This window comes from Geotrypetes seraphini, chromosome 2, assembly GCF_902459505.1.
Source record: "Geotrypetes seraphini chromosome 2, aGeoSer1.1, whole genome shotgun sequence".
Lineage (NCBI taxonomy): Eukaryota > Metazoa > Chordata > Amphibia > Gymnophiona > Dermophiidae > Geotrypetes > Geotrypetes seraphini.
Genome location: NC_047085.1, coordinates 33,258,202 through 33,275,272, shown reverse-complemented (window position 1 = coordinate 33,275,272; position 17,071 = coordinate 33,258,202). Strand labels below are relative to the sequence as shown.

Sequence of the window (17,071 nt, the reverse complement as noted above, 5' to 3'; positions counted from 1 at the left end):
GCGGTCCTTCGGGGTGGGGGTGCGAGCGGTCCTGCGGGGGGGTGAATCGGACGTCGGGGGGGGGGGGGAGAACTATGTAAAAAAAAATTTGTACAACGCGCTCACGCGTATAACGCGCAAGGTTATGCACGGTTTGTAAAATCGTGTATAACACACACGTTATATGCGGGAAAATACGGTATATTCATTCCAAACACCAGACTAATAGTTATGAAGTACACTATCATAATCCAGAAAGCTCAGCTACCAAATGAAAGAAGGGCTAGAAATAGGTCAGTAAATCTCAACCACTGACTGTTAGCCCATGGGAAGAGTATAAAAAAAATCTCCAACTGCTTTCAGTTAGCAGTTTTAAATGTCAGAAAAAAAAAAAGAGAACCCATAGATCGCTGCAAGGAACCTATTAAAAAACATAGGTGACACTGAGGAGAGTGTGGCTCAGTAGTTAAAGATACAGCCTCAGCACCCTGAAGTTGTGGGTTCAAATGCACGCTGCTCCTTGTGACCCTGGGCAAGTCACTTAATACCCGCATTGCCCCAAGTACATGATATAAAGATTGTGGGCCTGCCAGGACAGACAAGGAAAAATGTTTGAGTACCTGAATAAATTCATGTAAACCTTCTTGAGCTCCCTTGGGAGAATGGTATATAAAATTGAATAAATAAATTAACTACAGTACACCATTACTTATGTAACAATGATCTACATGTAAGAGTTGTCAGAAGGAAACATTTTCTATTACCTTATCCAAAAAGTCAGTGTACAGAAGAAACCTTGATAAATCTGAAACTTTTGGGACAAAGTTCTATGAACTCATGAAATGAAAATCAAATTGTGCAGCTACATCCAAGTTGCATTTGTACCTCCTTTTATTATTAAACTGCGCTAGCAGTTTTTAGCGCGGGGAGCCGCGCTGAATGCCTCGCGCTAAAAACTGCTCAGTTTAATAAAAGGAGGCCTTGGAGAAAAAAGAAGTGTGATGCATTTGAAGAAAAAATAATCTTGTCAATCATTAAACATGAGTATGGATCTGTTGTGTTTTGGGGTTATGTGACAGTCAGTAGCACAGTGTGGCGTTGGAAGAATGGATTCACAAAACGTCAATATATCCTAGAAGTTAATTTTCTACATTCAGTGAAAAAAAATTGAAACTGAAAAGGTGTAAGATTTCAGCAAGATAGCAGTCCAAAATATGTCAACTATGAAGTACTTTGCATAAAATAAAATTAAAGTTTAGAATGGCATTCACGGTCCCCAGACTTTGAATATTAGGAAAGCTAAGAATATTTTAGGGCTAGACAAATTCTGTAAGGCAGAGTGAGAAAAAAATTCAACAGCAAGAATAGAAAGACTCTTAGCTAGCTACCGAAAATGTTTTGAAGCTATTTTTTCTGCAAAGGAGGTATTACAAAGTACTGACCAAATAATATCCAAATATAGTTCCTGGAAATGATAGGGGACTGCTTCCTAGAACAAATGGTGGGAGAGCCAACGAGAGGAGACGCCACCTTGGACTTGGTCCTAAATGGCATTACTGGTCAGATCAAAGAAGTAGAAGTCACAGTCCTGCTTGGGACAAGCAATCACAACATGATCAACTTTAAACTTGACATCGGGAAGGGGAAACGTACCAAAACCTTAACCATGACCTTCAACTTTAAAAAAGGAAGATATGATAGCATGAGATAGATAGCATGATAGCATGGTAAAAAAAAACGGCTCAAGGAAAGGATGGATAAAATCAGAATGGTAGATCAGGCAAGGCCCCTACTAAAAAATACTATCACAGAAGCACAAAATCTCTATATTCCACACATAACCAAAGGACGAAAAAATAAAGGCAAAGGAGAATCGGCATGGCTTACTAGAGAGGTGAAGGAAGCCATAAAAGAAAAGAAGGACTCCTTTAAAGAATAGAAACGCACGAAAACAACCAAAGCTCGGAACAAACACAAGGATGATCAGAAGAAATGTCACAAGGCAACGAGGGATGCCAAGAAGGACTATGAGGAGAAAATAGCGCAAGAGGCCAAAAACTTCAAGCCTTTCTTTAGATTCATAAAAGGAAAAAAACCCGCAAAAGAGGCGGTGGGACAGCTGGATGACCAGGGAAGAAAAGGGTACATCAAGGAAGACAAACAAATTGCAGAACAAACTAAATTCCTTCTTTGCGTCTGTCTTTACGAAGGAGGACACCGCAACAATACCAGAAGTAGTGAAAGTGTTTGAAGGAATAATAGAGGACAGCCTCACCACAGTAGAAGTGGACTTGGACCAGATCGACAAACTTAAAAAGTGACAAATCCCCTGGACCTGATGGAATTTATCCGAGAGTCTTAAAAGAACTGAAGGTTGAAATCGGAGAGCTATTGCAAAAACTTGCCAACCTGTCAATTAGAACAGGTCAGATAACGGACGATTGGAAGATAGCGAACGTCACGCCAATTTTCAAAAAAGGATCAAGAGGAGAACCGGGCAACTACAGACCTGTGAGTCTTACGTCTGTCCCTGGAAAGATGGTTGAAGCACTGATTAAAGATAGCATAGTCCGGCACTTGGATACACACGACCTGATGGGAGCCAGTCAACATGGCTTCAGGAAAGGGAAATCATGTTTGACGAATTTACTTCAATTTTTTGAGACCGTGAACAAACAAATTGATAATGGAGAACCGGTGGACATAATATACTTGGACTTCCAGAAAGCGTTCGACAAGGTTCCACATGAAAGACTTCTCAGGAAACTACAAAGCCATGGAATAGAGGGAGATATACTAAGATGGATAGGCAAATGGCTGGAGAACAGAAAGCAGAGAGTAGGCATAAATGGAAAGTTCTCAGACTGGGAGAAAGTGACTAGCGGTGTGCCCCTGGGCTCGGTATTTGGACCCATCTTATTTAATATTTTTATGACCTAGAAGAAGGAACATCCAGTGAGATCATCAAGTTTGCAGAAGACATAAAGCTATGCCGGGCAATCAGATCGCAGAAGGATATCGAGGAACTCCAGAGTGACTTGTGTCAGTTAGAGAAATGGGCGGAGAAATGGCAGATGAAGTTTAATGTGGAAAAGTGCAAAGTAATGCATTTAGGCAGTAAGAACAAGGAACACGAGTATAGAATGTCAGGTGCAACTCTGGGTAAGAGCGAACAAGAAAAGGACCTGGGTATACTGATAGATAGGACCCTGAAACCGTCAGCACAATGTGCGGCGGTGGCAAAGAAAGCAAATAGAATGTTAGGCATGATAAAGAAAGGAATCATGAGTAGATCGGAGAAAGTTATAATGCCGCTTTATAGGGCAATGGTCAGACCACACTTGGAATACTGTGTCCAACATTGATCTCCCAACCTAAAGAAGGATATAAAACTGCTGGAGAGGGTGCAGAGATGAGCAACGAAGCTAATAAAAGGTATGGAGAATTTGGAATATGAGGAACGACTTAAGAGACTGGAATTGTTCTCCCTTGAGAAAAGGAGACTGCGAGGGGATATCATTGAGACTTTCAAAATACTGAAAGGAATCGACAAAATAGAGCAGGGAAAGCAGTTATTTACAATGTCCAATGTGACACGGACAAGAGGACATGGACTGAAGCTAAGGGAACAAGTCCAAGACAAATACCAGGAAGTTCTGTTTCACGCAACGAGTGGTGGACACCTGGATTGCCTTCCCAGAGGAGGTTATTGCGGAATCCACCATTCTAGGATTTAAAAGCAAACTAGATGCACATCTCCTTACGAGAGGCATAGAGGGATATGGGTGACTAAAATTACAACACTAAAAAATTGGCTAACACACCTTGTCCTTGGAAGAAAGAAGTCTAAAGGAGTGAAACAAATCTGTAAATCTGTAAATGATGGACATCAGTATGAGCCCTTGATGAATCATCATAAACCTCTGGCTCAGGCAATATCTCAAAAGGTGACCAGGACCAGACCTAAATGAGAATAGCCTCATACATCATATAGTCCATACAAAATTGATAAGTGTGTAAATCAAATCACACTCCCAAAACAAACACAATAGACTTTTGCACCAAGGAGAAGGGGTTATAAAGGCTTAATACATACATACACTCCCTAAAAAACCACCCAATGAACAAAAACCCGCCTAATAAATACAGGAATAAATAGATAAGAGAATAAATAAATTGTGCTATAAAATAGTAAACCATGCAGTAGACAAAAACAGTACCTATGTATAAAGTGCAAGTGATGAAAGGTAAATACGTAGTAAAAGAAATACAAAGTGCGCGGTGCTTACTAATAATTCATAAAATACAAATGTATATATATCTCAATGAAGTATGACAAAACAAGGGGCAATCCTATATAATAAAACGCTAGCCGCGCATGCGCACTCAGACCTGCGTGATCTGTGATCCCTGTTCCGTGATCTGTAGGTCCGTGGCCAGAGTGCGTATGCGGCGGCCAGACAAAGCGCGAGAAACAGACTCGAGCACTGTGGCCGACTCAGGATCGTGGAAGGATGCGCCGGAGGGATGCCAGAGGGGGAGGTACATATCGCTTCTGCACATACCGGTACGAACCTCCCTCCAGCGTTGGCTGCCGCAGCACATTAAACAAGCTGCTTCTCGGCTTTCTCCTGCAGTTGAGTCCCTCTTCCGCGTCACTGATGACGTCATCAATGGCGCGACAGAGAGACTCAACGGCAGGAGAAAGCCGGGAAGCAGCCTGTTTAACGTGCTGCGGCTGACAACGCTGGAGGGAGGTTTGTTATTAATAGTCATCTCGCTGGGAGGGTCGCAGAGTCAGCGGGAGTTGGGCTGGGAGGGGAGAGAAGCGTCTGCCTCGGGTGCTTCAGGCAGCAGCAGCGTTTACAATTCGCTGCTGTTGGGGCTTCAGGCCTTCCTCTCTGGCCGGTCCTGCCTACTTCCTGTTTTCATGAAGACAGGACCCGCCAGAGAGAAAGACTTGAAGCCAGCAACAGCAATGAATTGTGAATGCTGCTGCTGCCTGATGAAGTAGTTCAAGGAGGAAAGGGAGCAGAGGGGGAGATAATGGCTTGGAGGGAAGAAGAGATGGCAGGGCATGGAGGGAAGGAGGAAGGTATGCCAGACCAAGGGAAAAGGAAGGAGGAGATGGAGAGAGGCCATATGGAACAGAGAGAGAGAGGGCGGACACTGGATGGAAAGAGAAGAGAGGGCAGTGAATGGAAGGGGCAAGACAGAGGGTGAACAGTAGATGGAAGGGGTAGAGAGAGGGAGACAGACACTGAATGGAAGTGTGGAGGACAGGGAGAGCAGCATGCAGGATTGAGGGAAGAGAATAGAGTTAGAAATAAAGATAGACAGGGAGCCAGGAAAAGACACAGACAGAAAGAATGACAGCATCCAAGGAGAGAGAGACAAATAAAAAAAACCAAAAACAGACAGACAGACAGGCATCTACTCTAGCACCCTGCACGCATAAAATGGTCCCTGCGGTCTTGCCGGCTCCCCCTCACTCACAGTAAGTAATTTCTTTGTCGGCAATCCCCCCTCGCATCCCTCCTTGAAGCACCTGAACCCCCGTTGACCCTTCCATCGCGGTCTAACCCTCTCATCCCTTCCCGCCCTCTGACTAACTCACTTAGTCCCTTGACGCCACCCTTCCCATCCCGTTGTCCTGACTATTGACCCTGCTGCACAGAAAAATGGAGGGGGAGGGATAGAAGGAAAGACAGACAGTGGGAGGGAGGGAGACAGAAAGAAAAGAAGAAAGATACAGGGGCAGGGAGAGACACAGAAAGACAGAGACAAAGGGGGCCAGGGAGAGTCAGACAGAAAGAAAAACAGTGGGAGGGAGAGACAGAAATAAAGAAAGACAGACAGACATAGATTCTAGCACCCGTTAATGTAATGGGCTTAAATATTAGGGGCCCACAGAGAGACAGTCAGGGAGGGGGAGAGGGAAAGGGGGCTGCTTTCTAGCACCCGTTAATGTAACGGGCTTTAACACTAGTATAAATATAAAGTGCAAATGCGGGTCCCTACTAACAGTCCAGAACATATACCATTTTTTATATATAAAGTGCAAATACAAGTCCTCAATGAATGTTCATAAGGAAAAAGAGAATTATCAAAAATCTCTAGGACCAAATATAAAGGAGGTTTTTTTGTTACTAACATTCATAAAACTTTAAAGTGCCACAGTCACACAAATCACACAAGCACACCAAACAATAAATAATGAATAAATAACTTCAGTCAATAGGCATTCAAAAACGCACAATAGCCATGGTAAATTACATTACAAAACTATCCTAACATCACTCATCACTCAAGAATATCACCACTCTGAGATCACTTATAAATATCACCACTCGACTGTTAGTATTTGCACTTTATATTGCCCCTTGTTTTGTCATACTTCATTGAGAGATATATACATTTGTATTTTATGAATTATTAGTAAGCACCGCACACTTTGTATTTCTTTTACTACGTATTTACCTTTCATCACTTGCACTTTATACATAGGTACTGTTTTTGTCTACTGCATGGTTTACTATTTTATAGCACAATTTATTTATTCTCTTATCTATTTATTCCTGTATTTATTAGGCAGGTTTTTGTTCATTGGGTGGTTTTTTAGGGAGTGTATGTATGTATTAAGCCTTTATAACCCCTTCTCCTTGGTGCAAAAGTCTATTGTGTTTGTTTTGGGAGTGTGATTTGATTTACACACTTATCAATTTTGTATGGACTATATGATGTATGAGGCTATTCTCATTTAGACTACGGTCTGGTGCTGGTCACCTTTTGAGATATTGCCTGAGCCAGAGGTTTACGTTGATTCATCAAGGGCTCATACTGATGTCCATCATTTACAGATTTGTTTCACTCCTTTAGACTTCTTTCTTCCAAGGACAAGGTGTGTTAGCCAAAATTTTTTTAGTGTTGTTACATTTTGCATATTATTGGCTATTATTCAATTAGGGTTACATTATTGTGCTGTTTTGACTAAAATTACACCAGGTGTACACCTGACCAGGCCTCCGTGTGTGTGGATCACCGGACTCGATGGACCGTGGGTCTGATCCATTGATGGCAGTTCTTATATGCATCTACCAGATTTACGTTTTCTTATTTTGAATTAATTTTTTATATAATTTAAGATAACATATCACAAGTAATACTTTCTCTGTTTTGCTTTAACAGGTAACTCAGAAAAGTCTAAACAAAAAGAAAAAAAATGCACACTTCTCTTCCTTAGATCCCTATATTGTAATATATGTTAATTTTGGCTATTAATACACTACAAAACTTTGGCAGACCTTAGCAAATAGGTGCTTAAGAGTTGTATAGAGCAAAAGAGCCAACTAGTTAATCTACTACCAGGAAGCAGTAAAATAGAGAAATTAATGTCTGCTGCTGCAATGAGTCTGGGACTGAGCTCAACAAAAAAAAGTTGGGGCTCTCAGGATCTCCTCTTAAAACAACCATGAGGGAGACAAATGCAAAAAAAAATTTAAAAAAGAGTTAGATGCAAGAGTTTAATATTATGCTATGTTATCATGAGAAAGTTGTCTCTTCATGTTCTTATTATCCTAACATTAATAAACATTATCTTTTCAAATAGGCAAATATGCTTCACGATAAGCTGGCACAGATTCTGGAGCTTACTATAAGGTATAGTTTATTTTTGTTCTCTTGATGGCACGTTTTAATCTTTTTTTGTTGTTGTTGTATTTGTGAAAGGCGGGTCTATTAGCTGAGACCTAGTTTATACAAAGTATTGCTTTCACACATCATTGGCATTAATAATTGGCAATTATGTATAAGTTCTAGGTGCTATTCTATAAACAGTTTGCCTAAATCAGGGGTGTCCAACCTGTGACCCCGTGAAGTATTTTGTGTGGCCCTGGTCGAGGGCGATGCAGTGTTTTCCTCTGCTGCCCCTGGGTGTTTACCGTCTTGCCGGCTCCCTCCTCTGTCTTGCTGCTGCGTTTGCGCGGCCCCAGAAACATTTTTTTGGCCAATGCGGCCTAGTGAAGCCAAAAGGTTGGACACCCCTGGCCTAAATCATATACACAAACAAACAAAAATTGACCCTTGATACTCCACAGAACCAAAGAGCAACCAAAAAAAACCCACTGTGGAGAAGATGTCCAAGATGCAGGCTTTATTGCAGATACAGTTAATAAAATGTGTAGGACCCAAAATGTCTAGTGTTGGGTCCACAGTCCCCATCATTTGGGTCCTAGATATTTTATCATGTGGATTAATTGACTGTATCTTCAATAAAGCCTGCATCTTGGAAATCTTCTCCACAGTGTTTTTTTTTTTGTTGCCTAAATCATATAACATGCAACAGTCACGGTGGCATATAAATGGATGGAATGTGGGTATGGCACCAATTGATGCAGGAAACTTATATAATACAGTACAATCTCAGTTATCCGGCACCCACAGGGATTGGTGGATATCAGATAACTGTTTTTCTGGTTAATTGAGAATGTGTTAGAAAACTTATCTAACACAGTCTCAATTCCCCCCTCCCCTTTCGAAGCACCAGCTTGGCAGTGGTTCTGAGCCGTAAATCCCTCCTCCCTCAAGCCTCAAAGTGGCAGAAGCAGGCGGCGGTCCTGAGCTATGAACCCTCCTCTCTCTCTTTCTCTCTCTTCCTTACCCAATGCAAGTGGTAAGCAGAAGGCAGCTTCAAAACAGGCTGCTCACAGCCAGCCCTGGCAGGGCCTTCCCTCTGATGTGTCGGAAGTGACAAGTCAAGAGAGGCCCTGTTGAGGCTGGGCATGAGCAACCTGTTTTGAGGCTGCTGACCGCTGTGCTTCGGGTAAGGAAGAGAGAGAAGGAGCGAGAGAGTTCGCGAATCTGGGCTACCATTGCCTACTAGTGCTGCCCGATTCAGGAAAAACAATTTTTGATTCGATTCAGCCTATTGAATTGATTTTTTGATTCGATTTTCCTGCCCAATTGGGGTTTTTTTGTTTTGTTTTCAAACATCCTGGTGGGTTTATTTTATAGCCTCTTCACCCCCTTTGCCCTCTCCTACCCACACTGGCGCTGTGGTATAAACAAAAAAGACTTTTCCTCTCTCTGTTAAATCCTAGCTCACGTTCAGTCTAACACCAGCTCTGGCAGGATACACATTTCAAATCTGACACATTGAAATCACAAAACAGAAAATATAATTATTTTTTCTACCTTTTGTTGTCTGGTCATTATTCAAATCATGTTGGTCCTAGGCTCTGCGACAACATCTTATGATAATTCACTTGCCAGGGTCTCTTGCCTTTTTTCGTTTTCTTCTTTCACTGTGCTAACCATCCATCTTCCATCTCTGTCCTCTCCTTCCGTTTCCCTTCCCTCCCCCGGAGGTCTGGCATCTTTCCTTTTTTCATCTCTATCCTCGCAGCTGCAGCGATGGACCTTACCATCCCCAGATCCACCATCTCTCCTTTTCTCAACTACCCTTTCATCCAGCATCTCTCCCTCCTTCCCCATCAACCCAAAGTCTACCAGCTCTCCCTTTCTCTTCCCAACTACCCTCCTATCCATTATCTCTCTCCCCCCACCATCCCTTGTGTCCAACTGCTCTCCCTTTCTGTTCCTTCCCTCCTTAAATCCCATTGTCCACCATCTATCTCCCTCTCCTGTGCTTTTAGATCCAATATTTCTTCCATCCCCCTATCTCCCCTCTACATGATATCTCCCAAGTTCATCTCCTCTCCCCCTCCACCAAGTTCATCTCTCCCATCCATCTTCTCCCCATCTCTCCCTCTCCAGTCCACCAACTCCCCAATGCAAAGTTTGGCTGAGGGTGCACCAGTCCCTGCTAATGAATGAGGAAGCAAGATTCAGCTGCTCCCTGGAGCCTTTGTCACCTCTGAGTGTTGCTTCAGACACTCAACACAGGGAGACAGGACCTGAGCCCACCCTTTCCTGGCCCTGCCCCCTTCCCGCACAAGGCACCGTGAGGGACAGGGGAGCCCACGTCACCGTTGAAGGAGAACCGAGCTTTCCATGTTCTTGCCTTGCTGCTAACCTGGTTGGTGGTGGCTGGCACGAGATTGTGTTTCTTCAGCCGCTGAGCGGCACGGAGCAGGAGCGCGCTTTGGCACTCCTGCTCGGCGATGAGTGGCTTCTTGACTGGCTCCCGTGAATTCTCACCAATGCGTGCTCCTGCTCGGTGCTGCTCAGCAGCTGACAAAACACAATCTCGCGGTAGCCACCACCAACCGGGTTAGCAGCGGGGCAGGAGCATGGAAAGCTCGCTCCTGCCCGCAGCACCTCTGGACCACCAGGGATCGGCAGAGGAGGTTTGAGGAAAGGGCAGGGAGCAGAGCCTGGGAGGGAGGGGGCTGTGTACAGAGCCTGCAAGGGGAGGTAAGCAAGGAAGGGGGCTGGGTGCAGAACCTGACAGGGAGGGAGGGAAGAGGGCTGAGTGCAGTGTCTGACAGGGGTGGGAGGGAAAGGAACTGGGTGCAGTGCCTGTCAGGGAGGGGCCTGGATGCAGAGCCTTATAGGGCAGGGCACTTGAATATTAAGCCACCCAACATATTCGAGTCAACCATTTTTCCTCCTTTTGTGGGGAAAATGGGGGGTCTCAACTTATTTTGGATCGGCTTATATTCAAGTACAGTGGTGCCTCACACAACGAACTTAATTCGTTCCAGGAGCAAGTTTGTTATGCGAAAAGTTCGTTATGTGAAACGCGTTTTCCCATAACAATACATGTTAAAAAAAATAATTTGTTCTGTAGCATAAAATATGCTAAGATGACATAAAAAAAGATAAATTTTTGGTTATTATTTTTATTTAGATACATCTAAAAACATAATTGTTTTTTAAAACACACATTTTTTAAATTTAAAGACAGACTAAGTAGAGTCTAATTTTACAGTGAGAGAGGGCAGAGTCTCAGCGGCAAAAACTGGGACTTAACTGTTCATTTTTTTTTTTTTTTCTACCGTGTTTCCCCGATGATAAGGCAGGGCCATCAAATAAGACAGCCCCCCCTTTTTAGAAAAAAATGTAAAATAAGGCACCCCCCCGCAAATAAGCCACCCACCGATACCTGCGCTTACCCGAATCGGGTGGTACGGTGGGTGACTCCGTGTGGTCCCTGGCACCCCCGACACGATCGGGGCAAGAGGGAGCTCAAGCCCTCTTGCCCCCCCGACTCCCCGACACGATCGGGGCAAGAGGGAGCTCAAGCCCTCTTGCCCCCCCGACTCCCCGACACGATCGGGGCAAAAGGGAGCCCAAGCCCTCCTGCCCCGCCGATTCCCCAACTCCCCGACAATATCGGGCCAGGAGGGAGCCCAAGTCCTCCTGGCCACGGCGACCCCCTAACCCCACCCTGCACTACATTACGGGCAGGAGGGATCCCAGGCCCTCCTGCCCTCGACGCAAACCCCCCCTCCCCCCAACGACCGCCCCCCCCAAGAACCTCCGAACGCCCCCCCAGCCGACCCGCGACCCCCCTGGCCGACCCCCACGACACCCCCAACCCCCTTCCCCGTACCTTTCTGTAGTTGGCCGGACAGACGGGAGCCAAACCCGCCTGTCCGGCAGGCAGCCAACGACGGAATGAGGCCGGATTGGCCCATCCGTCCCAAAGCTCCGCCTACTGGTGGGGCCTAAGGCGCCTGGGCCAATCAGAATAGGCCCGGGAGCCTTAGGTCCCTCCTGGGGGCAGGGCCTGAGGCACATGGTCGGGTTGGGCGAGCCAAACCCGCCTGTCCGGCAGGCAGCCAACGACGGAATGAGGCCGGATTGGCCCATCCGTCCCAAAGCTCCGCCTACTGGTGGGGCCTAAGGCGCCTGGGCCAATCAGAATAGGCCCGGGAGCCTTAGGTCCCTCCTGGGGGCAGGGCCTGAGGCACATAGTCGGGTTGGGCCCATGTGCCTCAGGCCCCGCCCCCAGGAGGGACCTAAGGCTCCCGGGCCTATTCTGATTGGCCCAGGCGCCTTAGGCCCCACCAGTAGGCGGAGCTTTGGGACGGATGGGCCAATCCGGCCTCATTCCGTCGTTGGCTGCCTGCCGGACAGGCGGGTTTGGCTCCCGTCTGTCCGGCCAACTACAGAAAGGTACGGGGAAGGGGGTTGGGGGTGTCGTGGGGGTCAGCCAGGGGGGTCGCGGGTCGGCTGGGGGGGCGGTCGGAGGTTCTTGGGGGGGGCGGTCGTTGGGGGGAGGGGGGGTTTGCGTCGAGGGCAGGAGGGCCTGGGATCCCTCCTGCCCGTAATGTAGTGCAGGGTGGGGTTAGGGGGTCGCCGTGGCCAGGAGGACTTGGGCTCCCTCCTGGCCCGATATTGTCGGGGAGTTGGGGAATCGGCGGGGCAAGAGGGCTTGGGCTCCTTTTTGCCCCGATCGTGTCGGGGAGTCGGGGGGGCAAGAGGGAGCCAGGCGGAGAGAGGGCAGTTAAGCGCAGTGCCTGCGCGGAAGGATGCAGCTCGGGCGACTTCGTTGTGTGAAACGAAGTTCGTTGTACGAATCAAGACATAAAGTTCGTTGTGCGCAGCGTGCGCTGTGCGAGGCGTCCGTTGTGTGAGGCACCACTGTATATACGTTACACTACCACACTTTTTTGGCTTGCAAGCTACTTTTAAAATGACCAAGTCAAAATGATCTACCAACAATAAAAATGCTAAACATATATATATATATATATGGTCATTTTAAAAGTAGCTTGCAAGCCAAAAAAGTGTGGGCTCTCCTGATTTAGATGATTATTGTTCAAGTCAAGGTAAGACCTGGAAAACTAAGAAAAATTTCTGATAGCTTTTAATCCATTTTCAGGCAGTAGTAACTGCTTTCACCACATTTTCCAATAATGGATTAAATAAATAAACCCAGGAATGCCTATTTCTCTATAATGTTTAAGATTTCCTTATATTCTCAAAACTGCCAGTCACCATCATCACCACTAAGTTTGAAAGTATTGAAAAGTAATTGCAGTCAACTGCACTTAAGTGCAAGGCCTCCAGACCGGATCGCCACGTGCGCTTAAGCGGAGTGTGCGCTTAATAGGAGTACCACTTTTTAGTCAGGTGGTCGTTTAGCCATTATCGGCAGCTACCTGGGATGATGGCGGCAAAAGCAAGCAGTACTGAGAGGAAGGTGTTGGTGAGTGCTCGGCGCGCAGGTATAGGTCTCCCGTCTACTTGCTGCCTAGAACAGCTCGCGATGCTGTGACGTTCCGGAGAAGGGGTGGGGGATAATAAATGTGGTGCAATAAATACAGAGGACCCGTGATTGCATTTAACCGGAGTGAAGGTAACGTGAAAGAATAGAGGTGGGACCTATGACATCAGTGCGCATAAGCAGATTGTGTGCTTATCAGAAGTGCAAATATTCAGAGTTTATGTCCATTGACTTTAATGTAAAAAAAAATGGGACCGTGGTGGTAGAGTGCGGATAACTGGAGCATGCGCTTATCTGACAAGCACTTAGGTGGAGTCAAATGTAGCACATCATTTTTGCAATTCTGGGTTCTTTTAGTTTCTTTGTGTCTTGATGTTTAAGAATTATTTATCAATTAAAAATAAATTTTCATTACCTAACATTCTGCTTTGAACACAGCATTTAATTTAATTTATTTTTTTGTGTGTGGTTGAATTTCATTCTATGCAAAAGAAAAATCTACTACTTTTGCAAGATTAAAGTCAAATCATTCCCTGTTATTACTTTTGTTCTAAAGCCTTCCCTTTTTGTTACGACACCAAAGTTAACTTCAGTATATTTTCCACACACCCCCGCCCCCCCCCCCAAAAAAAACCTTTAAAAATCTTAGTCATTTCCAGAAAGGCTCCTTTTTTTCATAGGAAACAAAAGGGGCTTGTGGAGACAAATAGGTTTCAGAAAATTACCTCATAACACACTTGAGTGGATTTGTTCCAGTTGCTGGCTTTGCACAAACAGAGGCAATTGAGAGTGAGAGGTAGAGCCTTTGCTGAAACACACCATACCATTATTTCCCTCCTTTATCCCTTCACCATCAATGTTAAAGAAAAAAAAGCGGAGCTTTTTGAGAGAGACCGGAATACTCGTAATACTGTACATATGTATAACTTTTCATCTGATTTTGTTTACATTTTCTTTCACAGACCGCCTCCCAGCCCCTCGGGTACAATGGCCTTCTCAGCTGGACATACCCAATACCAATCTGTTCCAGTCTACGAAATGAAGTTTCCTGATTTGTGTGTGTATTAAATGTAGTAGGGAATTTACAAGTCACAATCTAAAGAGAGAAATGTGTGAAGGGCCTGATAATTTAACCAGTTTTTAAATGATGATTTTTATTTTTATCTGATTAACCCAAAATAAAATATTTTGTGATCATAGTGATGGACTTGAACCAAGTGTCTGCTGAACATTCGGTTGCCTAAATAATTTACATTTTAGGTACATTATAGTGTATTCAAATGTCTGAATAGTCAACATAGGGGTATGTTTACTAAAGAGTGTTAACTGTTTGCACTTAATTTATGGCTATTAACTCGCATTATCTGTGTTAACTGCATGGCTCTGAGATAGTCGTTAGGGATGTGTCCAACATTTTTTCCTCAAGAACATGTTCCCACACCCACCCAACATTCAGACTCTATGAGCATGGTTACTCCTAATGCCACCTAGGGAGGTGGCATTAAGTGAATGTTTGCCAGTTAGTGCATGCTACTCAACGCACACTGACTTCAGTGTGCGGTGACAGGTCAAAAGCGCGCGCCGAGACAACTGAGCGCAAGGTGGAAGCCCGCACCGAAGAAAAACAGTGTTTTAAGGGGCTCCGACAGGGGGTGTTGGTGGGGGAAACCCCCCCCCCACACTTTACTGAATACAGATCGCGCCGGCGTTCTGGGGGGTTTGGGGGGTTGTAACCCCCCACATTATACTGAAAACTTCACTTTTTCCCTAAAAAACATGGAAAAAGTTAAGTTTCCAGTATAATGAGGGGGGTTACAACCCCCCACAACGCCGGCGCGATCTGTATTCAGTAAATTGGGGGGGGGTTCCCCACCAACACCCCCCGTCGGAGCCCCTTAAAACACTGTTTTTTTTCGGCGTGGACTTCCACCTTGCGCTCAGTTGTTTCGGCGCACCTTTGTCACCGCGCGCTTTTGACTATGAACCTCAGTGTGCAGACCACGCCCAGCGTCTGCCCACATTCTGACTAGTCCCTGTCACATCCCACACTAAAGGCTTTTAGCACACTGTCTCTTTTAACATTTGCTAATGCTTCCTAGTAGCCTGAGTTAAAACCCACACTAACTACTTAGCATGCTTTAGCAGACATGCCCCTTAATGTTATATCTCATCTTAGGTTTCTTTTTTTTTTTCATTTGACTTGCATTTTGAATTAATAACCTGGACCTGCCATTATGTTTAATATATGATGAAATATTTTCTTTTCCTCAGACATGTTAGATATGTTCTGATAACTATTAGTACAATGCCAATGGTAAAAAACCAAACAAAACAAAAAAACCCAAGCAAAATGATTGTCTAGTATCAAGGAAGGAATGGCCTAGTGGTCAGAGCTACAGCCTCAGCACCCTGAGGTTGTGGGTTCAAATCTTGTGCTGCTCCTTGTGACCCTGGGCAAGTCGCTCAATCCTTCTAAGCCCCAGGTACATTAGATAGATTGTGAGCCCACCGGGACAGATAAGGAAAATGCTTGAGTACCTGATTGTAAAACCGCCTAGATAACCTTGATAGGCGGTATAGAAATACCTAAATAAATAAAAATAAAAGTCACCTGATTTTTTTTTTTTCCCCATGTCTAGAGATCTCCAGACCTGGACTGAACATTTTGTATCTTGTGTAGTCATCTTACGTTTTAACCCAAAACAATAGATGAACTGCTTACAACAGAATACTCCTAAATAGAACTCATTATAGCACAAATTCTTATATTTGCAAACAGGGTGAAGGAAATACTTGAAAAAAAAAGAAACAAAACAGTGGCTACCTTTGGACTTTAGTATTAGTATGGTAAAATCTACTACAAAGGGTAAATTTTCGAGCTACACATATTAATGTTTTTGCTGAACGCTGCATTTTTTTAAAGCTTACAAGGGCCATGGAACAGTGCAATATTTTTTACATACTGTATATTTGATAAATGCTTATGTTTTGAAAATCTCTACTTTTTTGATGTGGAAAGAAGGATAGGCGGAAACACAATAGAAATCGTGTAATATATGAGGTCTAGCAAACATTTCAGTAACACTGCAATTTTAAGGGTCAGGAGTCATGATATGAAAGTTGAAAGGAGGAAGGTACTTTAAAAAGAGAAAACCAATATTTATGTACTCATATGGTGGTGGATACCTGGAATAGTTTACCCATGGAAGGAGTAGCTACCAAACTTGAAAGAGTAGGTGGTAGCAGTAATAGGCAGAAAAACAAAGGGAAGGCTTGAGTGTTTGTCTGCTCAGTCGTATGAAATTTTAGTGCGTCAAACCAATGAACATGTAAACCAATAGACAGAGACTACAGAGGTGCAACCCAATTGATCTAGGTTATAACCCTAACAGCAGCAGTACAACTATATCGGGATGCCATGGTTACAATCTGAGTAGCTCAGGGGTAGCCTGCATAGAGCAATGGTAACAACCCTGATAGCATTGGTACAGTTCTATCATGCTTCTTGGATAACATGAAGAAAGGGAGAATGGTTAAAACCACTTATCGTTGTGTTTGAACAACAGCCTCTCAAATTTTGGCAGCCATATGAATTGTGCTGCATTTTGCCCTGAGGGCTTCGTCAAGAGGAAAACAGAAAAACATCTGTCCTTCTAAAATACAGGTAAACTGCCACCAAACAAAGTAACTACTTATCTTGACCTCAAGCACACTGAAACCAAAAGGTCAAGAAAAGTTGTTTGGTGGCAGTTTACCTGTATTTGTTATCTTTAGAGTGACATGTTTTTCTGTTTCCCTCTAGTTTTCTGCCCTTGATGAAACCTACAGGGTGAAATGTGGCCATGCTGTTTGTTTAATAAATTGCCTGTTTTCTTTTGATGTGTGTCTGCGGTCACGTAACTAAAGCACGCCAGACAATCGTGCGCAGACAAAGGAGCTCAGACAAATGCACACAGG

At 44.5% G+C, this 17,071-nt stretch overlaps 1 protein-coding gene across 2 annotated transcripts in view; it reads left to right on the top strand.

The window, feature by feature from the left end:
- Positions 1-14,327, top strand: part of EFR3A (EFR3 homolog A) — a 325,895-nt gene extending 311,568 nt beyond the window's left edge. For both annotated transcript variants that reach the window (XM_033933620.1, XM_033933619.1), the window contains exons 23-24: positions 7,589-7,638; positions 14,077-14,327. In XM_033933620.1, the coding sequence (XP_033789511.1) occupies positions 7,589-7,638; positions 14,077-14,182 (156 nt within the window). In that variant the 3' untranslated portion in view covers positions 14,183-14,327. The remainder of the gene's footprint in view (positions 1-7,588; positions 7,639-14,076) is intronic.
- Positions 14,328-17,071: the final 2,744 nt, after the last annotated feature.